General features: G+C 40.8%; 1 protein-coding gene across 1 annotated transcript in view; it reads right to left on the reverse strand.

Moving 5' to 3' along the window:
• Positions 1-17,526, reverse strand: part of ARSB (arylsulfatase B) — a 169,430-nt gene that overhangs the window by 126,045 nt on the left and 25,859 nt on the right. The window contains exon 4 of the mRNA XM_047731752.1: positions 9,900-10,107. Coding sequence (XP_047587708.1) covers positions 9,900-10,107 — 208 coding nt within the window. The remainder of the gene's footprint in view (positions 1-9,899; positions 10,108-17,526) is intronic.

Genomic DNA, 17,526 nt, shown 5'->3' on the forward strand with positions numbered 1-17,526 from the left:
CTATGTGCACACAATACCCAGGGTCCCACCCCAACACGCTTCCACAGCATCGCAATCATACATCTGCTCATCTGCCTCACTAGCTTTGAGTTTGCCGAGGGCTGGAACTATGTCCTGTTTGTTTTTCAATCTACAGGGAGAGACTGAGTAAATAAATGAATGATCAGCCAACCTGCATTCAACAGATCATGAAACTGAGGCTACCGTCTACATGACTAACTGGCAGGGAAGCTGGGGCTTCAACGCTGGTCATATCCTACCGGAGAAGGACTCAGAGGGTCATCGTTGTATACAAATAGCAGAATGCTATGCTTACAATGGGATAAGAGATATTTGTTAACAACACAAATAATCAAACGTTAAAAAAAAGTGGCATTAATTTGCCAAGGTTGTAATTATATGTACTAGCGGTGTGGAGAGCAGAGTAATTTAAATTTCTCTTGTTCTTTTTTTTTTTTTAAGATTTTATTTATTTATTTGACAGACAGAGATCACAAGTAGGCAGAGAGGCAGGCAGAGAGAGGAGGAAACAGGCTCCCTGCAGCAGAGAGCCCGATGAGGGGCTCGATCCCAGGACCCTGAGATCATGACCTGAGCCGAAGGCAGAGGCTTTTACCCACTGAGCAACCCAGGCGCCCCCATTTTTCTTATTCTTATTTTTATTTTTATTTTTATTCTTATTTTTCTTATTAGATTTTTTCAAGTCTGTTCCTAGAAATGGGTACATTTACCTGAAGTGAAAACACTCAGAAGAGGTTAAACTTCAAATCCAGATGGTTTCTGGTATATATTTTATATAATTATTTTATATAATTTATACATTTTATATATATGTATGTATAAATTTATATACACACACAAAACACATACATATAGTTGATCCTTAACACAGTTTTGAACTTCTGGGTCCACTTATATGCAGATTTTTTTCCCCAATAAAAATAGTACAGTACTATAAATGTACTTTGTCTTCCTTAGGATTTTCTTAATAATATTTGCTTTTCTCTACCTTACTTTATTGCAAGAATATAGTATACAATCAAATAACATACAAAATATGTGTTAATAAACTGTTTATGTTATTGGTAGGCCTTCTGGTCAACAACAGACTATTAGAAGTTAAGTTTTTGGGGAGTCAAAAGTTCTGTGTAGATTTTCAGCTGCCCAAGTGCCCTTAATTATTCAAGCACCACTTGTAGATGTATATGTATACATACGTATGTATTGGACTTCTGCATATATGTACATTATATATACAAGCTATTTAAATAATTACGATGTATACAATAAACATATATACATTCCTTGTTAGGTGAATTCTTGAGGTTTAAGTAAGTTACCTGAGATCTGAGGTTCTCAGATTTTTGTATACAGAAGAATCACCTAGATTATTTTTTTAAAATAAGGATTCCTAGACCCAGACCTCAGGATTTCCGATTTGGCAAGTCTATAAAGTCTGAGAAGTTGCATTTTTAAAAATGGAGGTGAAATTCACATAACATAAAATTAGCCATTTTAAAGTATACAGTTCATAAATAAAAACAAAGCTGGAGGCATCCCAATTCCAGATTTCAAGTTACATTACAAAGCTACAGTGAACAAAACAGTATGATACTGGCACAAAGACAGACACATATACCAACAGGATAGAACAGGATAGAAAACCCAGAAATGAAACTACCACTATATGGTTAATCAATCTTTGACAAAGCAGGAAAGACTATCCAACTGGTAAAAGATGATCTCTTCAACAAATGGTCCTGGGAAAATGAGAGCAACATGCAAAAGAATGAAACTGGACCACTTTCCTACACCATACACAAAAATAAATTCAAAATGGATTAAAGACCTAAATGTGAGACCTGAAACATAAAAATTCTAGAAGAGAACACAGGCAGTAACTTTGAGCTTGACCAAATCACCATAGTGATTTCTTTCTAGACACAGCTCCTGAGGCAAGGGAAACAAAAGCAAAAGTAAACTATTGGGACTTCATCAAAATAAAAAGCTTCTGCAAAGCAAAGGAAACAATCGAAAAACAAAAAGACTACCTATAGAATGGGAGAAAATATCAGATATTTGCAAATGGCATATCTGATAAAGGGTATTCAAAACATGTAAAGAACTTAAAAAACGCAACACCCCCAAAATGAATAATACAATTAAAAAATAGGCAGAAGACAGGGGCACCTGGGTGGCTCAGTTGGTTAAGTGGCTGCCTTCATCTCGGGTCATGATCCCAGGGTCATGGGATCGAGCCCCATGTTGGGCTCCCTACTCATCAGGGAGTCTGCTTCTCTCTCTCCCTCTGCTGCTCCCCTGCCCCCATTCATGCTCTCTCTCTCTCTCTCTCTTTTTCTCTTTGTCTCAAATTTTTAAAGAATGGGCAGGAGACATGAACAGCCATTTCTCCAAAGAAGACACAGATGGCCAAAGACACATGAAAAGATGCTCAACATCACTTCTCAGGGAAATACAGGACACAACTACAAAGAGCTATCACCTCACACCTGTCAAAATGGTGAAAATCAACAATGCAAGAAGTAACATATGTTGGTGAGGATGTAGACAGAGAACCCTCTGGCACTGTTGGTGAGAGTGCAAACTATTAGAGCCACTCTAGATAACATATGGGGGTTTCTCCAAAAGTTAAAAACAGAACTACCCTATGATCCAGCAATTGCACTACTAGGTATTTACCCCAAAAATACGAAAATACTAATTCAAAGAGATACATGCACCTTGATGTTCATAGCAACATTATTTACAATAGCCAAATTATGGAAACAGCCCAAGTGTCCCACTGACTGATGAACAGATTAAGAAGACATGGAATTATATGTATATATACATATATACATACATACATAAACACACACACACACACACACACACACAATGAAATATTACTCAACCATATAAAAGAATGAAATCTCACCAGTGGCAATGACAGAGCTGGAGAGCATAATGCTAAGAGAAATGAGTCAGTCAGGGAAAGACAAATACCATATGATTTCACTCATGTGGAACTTAACAAACAAAACAAATGAGCAAAGAGAAAAAAAAAAAGAGAGAAAGAGGGACAACCAAGAAAGAGACTCTTAATGATAGAGAACCAACTGATGGTTATACAGGGGGGGGGGCGGTGGTGAAATATGTGATGGGGATGAACGAGGGCACTTGTGATGAGCACAGGTGATGAATGGAATTGCTGACTCACTACACTGTACACCCAAAACTAACACTACACTGTATGTTAACTAACTGGAATATAAATAAAAACATTAAATAAGGGGCGCCTGGGTGGCTCAGAGGGTTAAGTCTCTGCCTTCGGCTCAGGTCATGATCTCGGGGTCCTGGGATTGAGCCCCGAATTGGGCTCTCTGCTCAGCAGGGTGCCTGCTTCCCCTTCTCCCTCTGCCTGCCTCTCTGCCTACTTGTGATCTCTCTCTGGGTGTCAAATAAACAAATAAAAATCTTTTAAAAAAATTAAATAAGTAAAATGGATATAAGGAAGACTGTATAACAGAAGATTAAAAATGAATGGGACTTGTAAAAATAAAATGAAATAAAATATGCTAAGTCATATGAAACATTAAAGATGTTTGGATAAGAAAAAAAATAAAGCATCCACTTCAGCCACATTTTAGTACAGTCACAACGTCATGCAGCCATGTCCTTAGAGACTGAATTTTTAACAAACTCCCCACTTCTGCAGGTGGTCCTGAGGTGGCAAACTCAGAAGAACCACCTCGAATTTTCAGATAACGAAGACAGAGAAGCCTCGGGGATCCTCCTCAGATTATAAAAGGAGATAAAAGGAGATAAGGAGATAAAAGGAGATTTAATAAAAGAAAAAAGTCAGCTTTCCCAAACATCTAATTCTAAAACACATATGCCTTTGCCTCTACCGTTCACGAAACGAAGCTAGTTTATTCAGAGTTATTTCAGGGTTTCTTGTACTAATGGATCCAACATGTTTAGATGTACCCAGTATTTTCATGCCTACAAAATAGGGCGGTGCTAAGCGAAGTCAAGTGAGAAAAGTGGAAGAAATGAATCACTGCTCTAAAATCAGCCAGATCCAGGCCCCGTTTTCTTGGATTTTAGTCACATTATTATAGCACATTACTAAATTCCACTTCAGGCAATGAAACTGTCAAAGAACACAGGAAAAAGTCTCCAGAGGAAGAACTGCAATAAAGTTTCTCCTCCTGGCCAAACTCTTCTCCACATGTGAGGGAAACTGGTTATTCTGATAAGAGTTGATATAAATATATAATGGCTACATAAAGATGTTGAAATCAATTACAGTTTTCTCTTCAAGGTTTTAGAATCCGTTTTCCTAGTTTTAATTCATGATCTAGTTGCTCCAGAGTGGACTCTGATTTTAGCTCATTTTACTCAAGGTCAGACAGACTTCAGTGAAGATTTCTGGAGTCTAGCAACTGTAAAGATCAGCCTGGTGACAGAAGCCGCGGTTAAAATGGTGTCTTCCTACCAGCCACGAATGCTGCTGCTCTCCAGCGATATCCTACTAAAATAACACAGACATAGAAGACAATGGAAAATAAGCTGTGATGAGTTAGAATGAGATGTAAACTCATCACAATGTGAAAAACCAAGGCTGAAGGACAACCTGTAATACCCAAGAGACTCTTGGAGAAATTTCTATAAGCAGTTAGGCCAAAGAAGCTGGGCTGAAGAAACAAGGGCTGGCAACTCCCATTTGCCTCGTGACATGGGGCCACCCTGCCCACCTGAAAAGAGGCAGGACTGCAGCCTGGGAGGGGACAGTGCTAATTTTTGACGTGACCAGAGAGTTATTGCCTCCTCCCTTTTCTAGATGCAGTAAGAGATCACATCTCCCAGAAAACAATGAGTAGGAGAAGAAAAGGATCTGACACTGGGGCACACTGTGTCCTGGGAAATGCCCTTAAAGTGAAGCCCTGAAGGTATGGAGATCAGAAGAGACTGGTAGCTGTGGACGCTGGGGTTCTTCTAGCATTTCCAAGAACCAGGTAGTCAAAAGGGAAGAAAATGTCAAGTACATCAATCAGATTCACTGCAGTGTAGAACGCTCAATGCCCAAGGCCATTGGGACTGGTGGAAGCTGTGCACATCACCCTGACCATAAACGACAGGTTTGAGAAGGAATTAACCAGAGAACCATGATCAGAGGCCAAGAGATGGCCACATACTCTGTGTGGACAGATCCATCACTGCCTATACTCAGAGGAAGAATACATAGCTGATAATGATTTAGAATGAAAATGAAGATTCTAGCAGAGGTCTATTCAGAAAGATTCAGGAGAAGCATAGTGCTATGAATAGGAATGCAGAAAGCCCAAAGTAGAGGTAAGGGACCATGGAATGAACTAAAAAGGAAAAGATGAGATGCAAAAGCCCAGCTGATTATGGCTAATAGGTATCGACCTTAAGTAGATCTACACTTAAATTCTGACTCTTCCATTTGTTAGTCCATTCGGCTGCTCTAACAAAAACCACCGACCAGGAGGCTTATAAACAACAGGAATTTGTTTCTCAGTTCTGGAAGCTGGGAAGACCAAGATCAAGCACCCTGGAGGTCACCTTCTGGTGAGGGCCTTCTTGCTGGTTCATAGCCGGTGTCCTCTTGCTGCGTCCTCACATGGAGGAAGATGCTAGGGATCGCTCTGGGGTGACTTTTATAAAAGCACAAAACACCTACCCATTAGGTTACTAATGTAACCTAATCACCTCCCAAAGGCCCACCTTCTGACCCCCACATGTGAATTGGGGATGGACACATTCAGACCATAACAGTAGCCTTGGGCAAATCATGTAACCTCTTTAAGTTCTGGTTTCTTCATTTATAAAATGGGGATAAAGAAACTATTTTATAAGGTTAAACCTTGTGAAACCTAAACCAAGGTGAAACCTATTTCACAAGATTAAACTCAAGGTTGCTTTGAGCTTTAACGCTAACAACATGACCAGTAATGGGAAGTGTAGGGAAGGCTCTAGAACAGTGCCTGGGTATGCAGTAAACAAGCAGTAGTGTAGTTGTTGTTGTTGTTATCATTATTATTATTACCATAACAAGTGTAGAAGAAAAGGGAACTGCACTGAGGCAAAGGAAGGATTGCAAGAAACTAAAACTACAGTTGATAATAATTGACATTGGAGATCCTAAAGAACAGAAGCCAAGTGGCAAAAATGTCTGACAGATAATGCAGAGGAGATCCAGAAGACTGAGAAAAAGGGGAGAGAACTGAATATAATGCGAGAGAAGCTGAATCAGCGATTCAACCTATTAATTAAAGCTGTTTTTGAGAAATAAATTGAGCAGAACTAAAGCAATAAGCTAAAATATGTACAAGGAAAACTTCCAAAGTAAAAAATAATCTCAGCCTGCAGATCAAAGGGCTCATACAGATGAGGCAAAATTAATTCTTAAATATTTTAAAAGACCTACACCTAGCTGTAACTCAGCAAAAAATTTAAGCTAGGGAGATAATTAAAGAAGAAAAATCCTCCAAAAAACGTTCCAGGGACCAGCTCAACCAGAGAGCTCTTTCAAACAATCTGTGAGCTGTTCCAGAGCATAAAAAAGAAGGAAAAAAATCATCCCAGGCAGTTTAAAATGAAGTTAGCATAACCGAGACAACAGACCGAACAGGGAGAAGTCTCCAACCCCACTTTCCCTTCTGAATTGACGAAGTCCTAAATAAAGCCATAGCAAAGTGAATTCAGCAGTATAAAAAATGGACATACACATGATCAAATCGGATTTAGCGAGACAAAGGAAAGATGGTCCCAGATTAAGGTCCCTATTAATATATCATAGGGTTAGCATACACAGCAGCCTTATTAGAAGGTAATTCCCGTTACCTTAATGCAAAGCTTCAAAAATTATTTTTGACAACCTGAATAAATAATACATTATGGATGTTTATGAAAGAGCCAACTATGTAAAATACGGTTATACAATGCATTTGAAATCATATAAGAAAAGATTATAAAATACTGCTTCTTTCTAACTCTCACATAGCATGAAAACATGTTATGGCCCCTCTTCCCAAGCATCCTCGACAGCAGTAACCATTGTCACAGGAGCCACTTGGAGATATTTAACAGTTTTCCAGAGGTACCGTCTCTACTTCTATCTGAGCACTTTGCAGTCTACGTAGGATACATTTTCATTTCAGATATCATTTATCCTTAAATTGCATAACTGTGATCTCTACAACAAAGGCTTGCTTTGTAAACTTACAACTTTCAATTCTTGCAACTGTGAGGTCATTTCCCGGGAATGATTACTAAATCAGTATTAAATGTCTTGGCCTCCTTTCTTATTGATTCTTTCTATGACCTCTATAAGCATTCGGTTCCAGACCTGATTAAAGTGCTTTACCATGCTGCTCAAAATAAAGTAAAGTGAGAAGACTTTCAGAGTATGAGAGATCTTATAAGGAATCAAGTATAAGATGTCTCCATTTCTCTGGGAGAGGGGAAGTTTGGGGGAGGTTGGAGGGAGACACATGGTATCTCCCATTCAGCTTGTTTCATAGCAGAGCATGCTCAGAAACTTGGAGTGTTGTATCCCAGTGAAGCAACCTCCTCAGAGTGAATGCCTTTCCTGACGTGCCCAGGCTCCTCAACAGATCAATATGGCAGCAAGCCATGGGGAAAGCTCTGCTATATCATGAGATCCAATAAGAATATCCAGATCATCATCGGCATCATCTCAGCAGACAGCCGTGGAGCCAGAAAGGTTGCTGCCTGGCTCTGCCTGGCTGTGTGGCCTTGGGCAGGTTACTTAGCCTCTCTGTGCTTCAGTTCTCACATCTGCATGGTGGGATAATAGTAGTCCCCAGGTATTATTGTGAGAATGAACTGAGCTAGGTCATGTCAAGCACTTTAAACACTGTCCTACACAGAGTAGGCACTCAATAAATGCTAGATCCAATAACAATGCCTGATTAAAAGCAAAACAAAACTACTCTTTTTTTTTTTCAAGATTTTATTTATTTATTTGAGAGAGAGAGCAACAGAGAGCACAAGCTGGGGGTGGGGGGCACAGAGGAAAAGGGAGAAGCAGACTCCCCATGGAACAGGAAGGCCAATGTGATCAAATGGACTCTTAACCCACTGCGCCATTCAGGTATCCCCAAAACAGAACTACCCTTAAAAAAAAAAAAAAAGCCTATCAGATTGAAGCAAATGAAAAATCTACCCACTTCGGCATAATGAAAATGTCTGGTGTGGAGAAAATGTTCCCCTAAACACACACACCACAAAAAACACAAACTATGAATAGAATACCCACATTAATTCCTCAACATATCATCGCACAGGCCTCATGTTGTCACTTTACAATAAAATTCACCAGAAGACAAGTCCTATCCTCACCCTTGGAGTTTCCAATCACATTTTTAGGTTTTAGTCAAGGATCACCAGGGATTTGCCTTTTTCATAAAAGACAGGCCAAAGAAGATTCAAAGGGCCTTAGAAGGAAGAGAGGCAATGCTGGGAGTATGAGCAAACGTAAAAATATATGTGTGGGCTCACATATATACACACATACCAGTATACACGTGTGTATACACATATCTACCCACACACTCACACCAACACACAATTAATAGCTAAGACCACAGGCTTTGAAGAATGAAATTATTACATAGAAAGTAAAACAGAACTTTATAAAAAAGGAATTATCAGAAAGTAAGAGTTCTTGATAATGAAAAAATATAACAGTTAAAATGAATTTAATAGGAGCGCCTGGGTGGCTCAGTGGGTTAAAGCCTCTGCCTTCGGCTCAGGTCATGATCCCAGGTTCTTGGGATTAAGCCCCGTGTGGGAGCCTGCTTCCCCCTCTCTCTCTGCCTGCCTCTCTGCCTACTTGTGATCTCTGCCTGTCAAATAAATAAAAATCTTTTTAAAAATTAAAAAAAAACAAATAAAATGAATTAAACAGAAAAGGTTACCAAATAATGATAAGGAAGTTTCCCAAATAGTAGAAAAAAATAAACAGGAGAGTTTGGAAAAAACTAAGGAAATTAGAGGATAATCTACTAACCAAATAATAGAAGTTCAATAAAGAGAGACTAGAAGAAAGATAGGATGGAAGGTCAACCAATTCTGAAATAAATAATACAAGAACAGTTCCCATTAAAAGAGGCACCTTTAGTTTCAGATACAAAGTGTTCTCGGAGTGCTTAGCATGAGTAAACCAAGATCTACACCCATTCGCTCATTACAGGGACATTTTAGCAAACTGTGCCTTACAAGACAGAAGAAAAACCATGAGTCTAACAGAGGAGGAATCACAAGGGCACTGCCAGAATGGAAATTATTTTCAAACACTTTCTTTCCTCCTTCTTCTTTTCTGCTTTTTCTCTAATCAACGTGTATGAGTTTTACTCTCAGAAAACAATGTTAGTACAAAAAAAATCTATACTTGGCCACTCGAGCCTCGATTTAAATGGTTCCATTTCTCATCTGTCTTCTTAATGTCACAATCTGTCTCTCTGATACGGAACCACTCTACTCAGCACAAGTCCTAGTCACAGAGGACACCTGGGCCGCAGAGACAGCAGAGAACAAGCCACTCTAGGAATTCACTGCCCGGCTCATCTGCGTCGGAGTGACGTCTACTCATACTCACGCGGGTGGTGAGAGCTTGTTTTCAAGCGTTCTGCCAGAATATTTTGATATCTGAAGGAAGAGGGGGAAGGCTCATAATTCTTTCCCTTAGACACATTTTTCTACCCATTATTATCATGTCTCCGTTCGCACAGTTAACATTTATTTTAATAAGGAACTGCTAAACACAACAATTTGTCTTCATTCCGTTTATCGAATACCGCATCCTGGGCTTTGCCAAGAGATGATTTTCCTATTGACAGACTTACCTGTGGAGAAGATAAACACCGTGTTGTTCCAGAGCCCGTGGCTTTTTAAGGCTGCCGTGACATTTCCCACTGCTTCATCCATAAGAGACACCATTCCTGCGTAGTGATGTCTATTCTTATCTTGGATACATTTGTATGGTTTCAGGTATTCCTCGGGGACCTGCAGGGGCTCGTGGACAGACTGAAGAGCAAGGTAGAGAAATAGAGGCTGGAAAGAGAATTTGTGCAAATCAGATAGGAGGGTATGAAAGCCTTAAATACAGAGACAGAAGTCCAGATTTATCAGTTAATAAAAGTAATATCAAGGCAAACCGCAGAATGCCGTGAAAATATTTGTAAATCATTTATCTGACAAGGGACTTGTATCCAGAATATAAAAGAACTCTTACAACTCAGTAAAAAAAAGACAATTAACCTAATTATGAGATGGGAAAAGAACTGGAATAGACATTTTTTCAAAGAAGATACACAAATGACCAATAAGCTCATGAAAAGATACTCAAAAGTTGCCTACAGCTGTAGCGAGCTGGGGTGGTGGGGGGAAGAGGAGGGGTGGGTGAGTGCTAACAGACATGAGGTCTCTTTTGAGGTGATGAAAATATTTTAAATTTAGATTGTGGTGATGTTTGTACATCCCTATGAATTTACTGCTGAATTATATACTTTAATTGGGTGAATTTTATGGCATGGGAACTATTAGCATCAATAGATACTAAAAATGTAACAAAAGACACAAGACAAAAAAATTAAAAATAAAAACTTGAGTTCTAAAATGGCCTAGAAGTCTCTGATCCAAAGAAATAATAATAATAATACCAATAATAACAACTATATATTAAATGTTATTTATGTGCTAGATACTATGATACTGATTTACATATTCTGTCTCATATAATACTCAAATCCAGCCTGTTACATCCATTTCACAGATAAGTTAACTGGGGCTTAGAAAGGTTATAGGATTTGTCCATGTTCATATTAATTGCAGAGCAATTTCTTATGGGAAACTCCACCATTATGGTGCAGATATGTACCAAGAGATGCTTTAGTTTATTGCTTTTGCCAAAAAAAAAAAAAAAAAAGGTGGGGGGGTGTCTGGGTGGCTCAGTGGTTTGAGCTTCTGCCTTCGGCTCGGGTCATGATCTCAGGGTCCTGGAATCGAGCCCCGCATTGGGCTCTCTGCTCAGTGGGGAGGCTGCCTCCCCTTCTCTCTGCCTGCCTCTCTGCCTACTTGTGATCTCTCTTTGTCAAATAAATGAATTAAATATTTTTTTAAAAGTTTCCACACTTTCGGAGAGAGTTCAGGATTTTTCATATGAGAGAACAAGTGAACACCATACCTTGCTAGTCTTTGATCAAGGACCAAACATAATCCCAATTTAACTCCTGGAAACTCAGGAGTGTGATACGCTGAGTTTTACCTTTTACCTTTTACACCAATTTATAGCATTTAACATTAGTGGTATTACGGTCAGCCTCTCCTTTTTTAACGAGCCTTTCTGAAAACACTCTTCTTCATTGAGCTCCTACAGAATTCCTTAATGGGTTGAAAACCCTCAAAGAGACAACAAGGGTTCAACCCAAGAATAATAACACAATTCTATTAAAGTATTTGAGGCATTTAAATCTCATAAATGAATGGGGAAAAGTTAGAAACCAGACTGGGGTGGGGGGTGGCTCATATTTCATTCTTCATTACTGTTGAGATTAAAAAAAAAAATTCTGTATTATACACCTTGCTAGATAGAGTAAGGAATATACATATAGAGAGCTCAAAAAGATACCCAAAAGATTATTTTTAGTTCAGATCTTTAGATCTTTAGAACTTGGCAACTCCTTTTCCCCCAAAGCCAAGTGTTAAAAACAGCTGTTACATATCAAAGTCATCACTTTAAAACCTATTTCTTGAAGGAGGTTAGGTGATGGAATGATAACTCTGATAACTAGAACCTAGGCTTCATTTTTCTAACCCGTCCACAGGAGAACATTCCCGGTCGCAACTCCAGAGGTCAATACTGCAATCTTTGACACTGCTTTAGCTCTGCCAGCGCCCCCCCGCCAACACACACCCTCTATACTCCAGCCACACGTAGAGCAGCACTTCTAAGCTCCCCCAGACCACAGTCCAGGGAACCCCAGCACATGCCCTGCCGGAGGGGCAGTGGTGAGGAAGGAAGCTGGGCTGAGACGCCTGGAGGGGCGGAGAGGTGCTCCTGGGCATCGGTGGGCCCGCGGTGAAGGCGAGGGTCTGCAGCGGGAGCAGCCGTCGGGGACCTCAGCACTGGGTCAAACCAAGCCCTACCACCAGCCACGGTCTGGATGGGGACAGGATTATAATTGGAAGGCTACCACAGTTTGGAGCCCACATATTGTTTTTAAAATCAGGAAATACCACATAAAACTCCGTGGTCTAAAAAAATAATATTCTTTAAGAATCAGAACTCCAACAACTCCTTGCCCATACTCCATCGGGTAACGAACAGCTGGAGCATGAAACGGAGGCCTCACTCTCAAGTGCTGTCCAATTCCTAGAGCCTCCCCACTGTTCTCCCTGAGGGCCTTCACTTACTTAGGTCAGCAGCCTGTGACCCAGGCGGGGCTTCGCTGGGCAGAGGTGGAGGAAGAAGATGCGCTCATCCGGGTCATTCGCGGCAACGTGGCAAAGCACACAGTGAAGGAGAGAAAGGGGAAAGGAGGCAGGGTATTCCCAGCCAGTAAGTGATCTCTAGAGGTGATGGCCAGGGAGGAGTGCTTACGACCACATGGGGCGGGGGCGCGGGGCATGATTCTCAGACCATCATTTAGAAACTCTTACAAATATTCAGTATGGGGGCTCTTGGGTGGCTCCGTCAGTTAAGCATCTGCCTTGGACTCAGGTCATGATCCCAGGCTCCTGGGATGGAGTCCCACATAGGGCTCCCTGCTCAGCAGAAAGCCTGCTTCTGTCTCTCCCTCTGCTGCTCCCACTGCTTATGTTCTCTCTCTGTCAAATAAATAAATAAAATCTTAAAAAAACAAACAAACAACAAAAAAAAAAACAAAAAAAAAACCCCAGGGGTGCCTGGGTGACTCAATCGTTAAGCATCTGCCTTCATCCCGGGTCCTGATCCCAGCATCCTGGGATCGAGTCCCACATTAGGCTCCCTGCTCTGCAGGAAGCCCGCTTCTCCCTCTCCCACTTCCCCTTCTTATTTTCCCTCTCTCACTGTGTCTCTCTCTGTCAAATAAAAACAAACAAACAAACAAACAAACAAGCAAAAAACCCCAAGTAGTCAATATGGAAATCATTCTACTCACTTTGTTAAATACAGCAGAACATTACCTGTTATTAGTTTCCTTAGGGACCCCTTACTCTTGAGGGGTCAAAGTTTATAAAACTGCAGCAACTCCCCCATTTTTCCAGGGGTCAAGCTTGTTTAGGTTCAAACAGAAGGAATATAGCTGAGAAGAGGGAGTGAAAGCACCTCTGAGGGATGTGGACTGTGACCATCTCTGGCCCTGCAAGGGCCTCACACTGCCACCAACCACATCCTAGAAACTTACAAGTTAGGGTTAAGGTGTTCCTCGAACAAAACAAGCGATCTTTTCCCCCCATGTCACCAGCAGTCATCGAGGACCATTCAGTGTGTGGGTGGACAGACACACATCAGTTCGTCAGGAGGTGGCAGAATGATGTGCAGTGCAGCCCTATTAATAAGGTGAGGCCCAAGCAACACAACCAACTGGCCTGCAGCCAGCTGAGGTAAGATCCTTGCTGCACAGTGAACAGACAAAGCTGATTTCCCCATACCTGCCTACGTAGGTTCAGCTCACTGTTGACCTAAAGCAAGCAGCTACCATCCTGAGGACAGACTCAGTTTTACTATGCTATCTACTGACTTGAGTTCCAACCCAGGCATGCCTCAGCCTTTGGAGACCCGTGGGCACATTCTGACCTGACAGACATTAAGATTCAAAACATGGTAATACTGGAGCTGATTTTGACCTCCACGGACCTCCAGGTCTATGCGGGACCCTGATCTTTCTCTTGCTCCTTCTTGGGTCAAGGTCCCTGCTGTGACCAAGCCAGTTACAGCTACCACCTTTCCAGCAACCCTAACTATAACCCTTTCAGGATCCTTAGAAATACAAAACAGAGTCAAAGAGGGGACTCATGACCAAATGCTTAAGTATTACACAAACTATGACATTATTGCCTAAAGTTGTTAGCGTGTAAGTAAGATGCTAAGGGTTCTTTTCCTTTTCTTATTATGCCATAGGTCTCCTAATACCTACTCTAAATATCCTCCCCATGCTAAGAAACAGATCCCAGTGAGGAAGGAAGCCTTACTTTCTTTAGTATATTTTCCTAATTTAAAGTGTAAATTTTCAAAATAGAGGATGCATTTTTTAAGTCATTGCTCTATTGTTGGCTTTCAAATTAAGACATTTCTTTCCAACTCATGTCAGGAAAAAATGTCTACCACTAGAAATTCACATTCGCTTTAAGAAGCTTCTAGTAGATTCGGTTTATGAGAAAAACCTTCATTTTTATTCTGCAGAGTGTTGGGGGGTACTATTTTTAACTGAAGGATATGTTATGGACATGTTGCTTTTACACTGTTGTGTTAGTACTAAGGGAATTTTCCTGGAGAGAAAAAGACATTCCCTCCCAACACATGTGCCATGGCTATTAGCAGTATCTCCCTGAATCCAGCACCAACTGTGTTTCTGTTACAAAATACCTCCATATGCTCTTTCCCCCTCAAGTGCTCTTTAAAATAGGCACATTTTTAAGATAGCTTGTGGATACTTCATGTGTATTTCTATAATGATTTCCATCTTAGGACAAGTTACTTATGCTATAGTCTCTATAGAGCACCTAAGGAATTAGCACAGAATTAGATTCAACATTGGGATAAAATGAGGAAAAGCCCAGCTCCTGGAACTATGGGATGCATCATTTTACTAAGAACTGAAAATGTAAATGTCTGCATTTGTGTCTTAAACAAACATTCTGGGGCTGTTCCTCGGTACTGATTATTTCATTCATTTATGTCTACACTTGAAGCTCTACCTTGAGAACGTGGGGAATGCTGGACACTGCTTCAGAATATTTCAGACACTGTTGGAAAGTCCCCATCCTCTCATCTGGCAATTCCCATAATGCTACCTACGAGCAGCACTCTATTACTAACTCAAGTTTGGATGGCTTGCGGGCTCTTCGGGACTCATTTCCCCCAGTTCCCGTGCTTCCCGCAGCACACCAGATAAGGCAGCCCACCCACAAAGAACTATTTCACCCAGCTGCTTCCTCTTATCCGATTAATGTTACAGGCACTGTGAGAAAATACTCCATTGTTGCCTAATGGGAACTCATTTTTACTGTAGGCGTATTATAGCTGTTGCATGATTAAGGTGGTGTTTTACTATAAGCTGGAAAAGGCAGTTGGCTTGAGCTTGTCCCCTGTGTTTGAGGGGGGGTCAATAGTGCCGGCACATTCAGAATCACCACTGGGAGGGATATGGGGGCAGAGAGGTAATTAAATACCAATGATACCCTCCCACCAGCATGAATAAATCAAAATATTTGTTATTGGTCTTTATTACAAGCTTTTCAGATGAGCCCGATACACTATCAAGATTGGAACTGTCAAGCTGAATCATACACTGGGGCTAATAACGTCCAGTCTCGGATATGAGCTGTGAACTTGGGATGCCTGTTGAGTGCACTGAGCTTGGTAGTCAAACAGCATGGGTTTAAATTCTGGTTTGGACTCTCAATAGCTCTGTGACCTTGAACAAGTCTCTTGTTTGCTTATCTGTAATAGGGTGCCTAACTCAAATGACAGAACAAGAACCACAATTCCCTTAAGACCTCATCTTGTTCTTTGGGCTTTCAACACTATCTATAAAACACCTACCATACAGAAGAAAACTGAGAACCTAAGCCAATTACCTAGCACAGTTATCTTTCCAGCTCTCTGAAAATTGGTTCAGATTGACATTTTTTAAAAAAGACTTTAATTATTTGAGAGAGAGAGAGAGCATGCACATAAGTAGGGGGAGAGGCAGAGGGAGAGGCAGAAGCAGACTCCCCGCTGAGAGGGTGCCCAATGCAGGGCTCAATCCCAGGTCCCTGTTAAGGCAGACATTGAACCAACCGAGCCACCCAGATTTCCCTGTTTAAAACCTGCATATGTCCACATATGTAAGAGAGTGTTCTGATCTTCCAAGTTCCGCAGGAAGCGTGGCTACTCCAAGAAGTCAGCCCAAGGTGGGCTGAGGACAGATACAAGGGAAGACCTCCAATACTGAGTTATAACAGGCAAAGGCAAAGCCAGGAAGAAACTATGTCAAAAAGGGAGTCACCTGCCAGGTACCGCATCTGAACAGATATACAAACCTAAACCCAAACTGTGATCTGCCTTGAGGCCATTCAGTAATTGTCAAAGAAGCAAAGTGCAGAAAACTAGGAGCACCAGGTAATACTGCACATTCTGTAATTTGCTACATCAGGGTCTTACTGAAGGACTAATTTCATCAGTGTGCTACTGCAAGTCTTAATGAAGCCACACTGTGGACCCAATATCTGACAAGATGAATCTGTGACCCAATTTCAAATGTATATTCAGAGAATTTAGTTTATGAAGGTAACTCTCAGTCAACAACAGCAACAGCTACAAAAACGTTTAGGGCAATTCACACTCTTTTTTTTTTTTTTTTTTTTTTTAAAGATTTTATTTATTTATTTGACAGAGAGAGATCACAAGTAGGCAGAGAGGCAGGCAGAGAGAGAGGAAGGGAAGCAGGCTTCTCGCTGAGCAGCGAGCCCGATGCGGGACTCGATCCCAGGACTCTGGGATCATGACCTGAGCCGAAGGCAGCGGCTTAACCCACTGAGCCACCCAGGCGCCCCAATTCACACTCTTTTCCATTTCTACCTTTAGATTAAGTCATAAGATTTTAGTACATGGCTCATCGGTATACCACATTCATGGAGTGAAAGACTTAATATTGTTAAGACATTCATTCTCCCCATGTTGTTCTACAGATGCAAATCCAAAAGGAAGTGGATGAAATCCAAATCCATGCAGGAACTTTCTTGGTAGAAACTGACCAGGTGATTCTAAAATTAACATAAGAATGCAAAATATCTAGAACAGCCAAAATAACCTTGGGAGGCCAAATACAAAGAGGACTTGCCCTGAACCCAAAGTTTGTCTATCTCTTAACAGAAAGTTTGCCATAATACAGCCTCATCGTGTACACAAGCCTATCATTTTAAAAAGTCAACATACTAATTGCTTATAGCACATGCACATAATACACCAAAATTATAAAACTATGTATCTACCAAAATACTGTAGACCCAGTATTCCTCAAAGTGTCATCTGAGGACCCTTGGTGTCAGAGTCACCCTTGATGAGTTTCATTAAAAGGCTGATGTGTGGGAGCACCCAAGTGGCTAAGTCAGTTAGGCCTGTGACTCTTGATCTCAGCTAGGGTCTTGATCTCAGGGTCATGAATTCAAGCCCCACGTTAAAAATAAATAAAAATAAAAATAAATTAATTAATAAATAAAATAAAATAAAATCCTGATGTATGGATTTCCCCTAGACCTAAGGAATCAGACCTTTAAAGAGGG

The sequence above is a fragment of the Lutra lutra genome, chromosome 5, assembly GCF_902655055.1.
Source record: "Lutra lutra chromosome 5, mLutLut1.2, whole genome shotgun sequence".
In the NCBI taxonomy this organism is placed as follows: domain Eukaryota; kingdom Metazoa; phylum Chordata; class Mammalia; order Carnivora; family Mustelidae; genus Lutra; species Lutra lutra.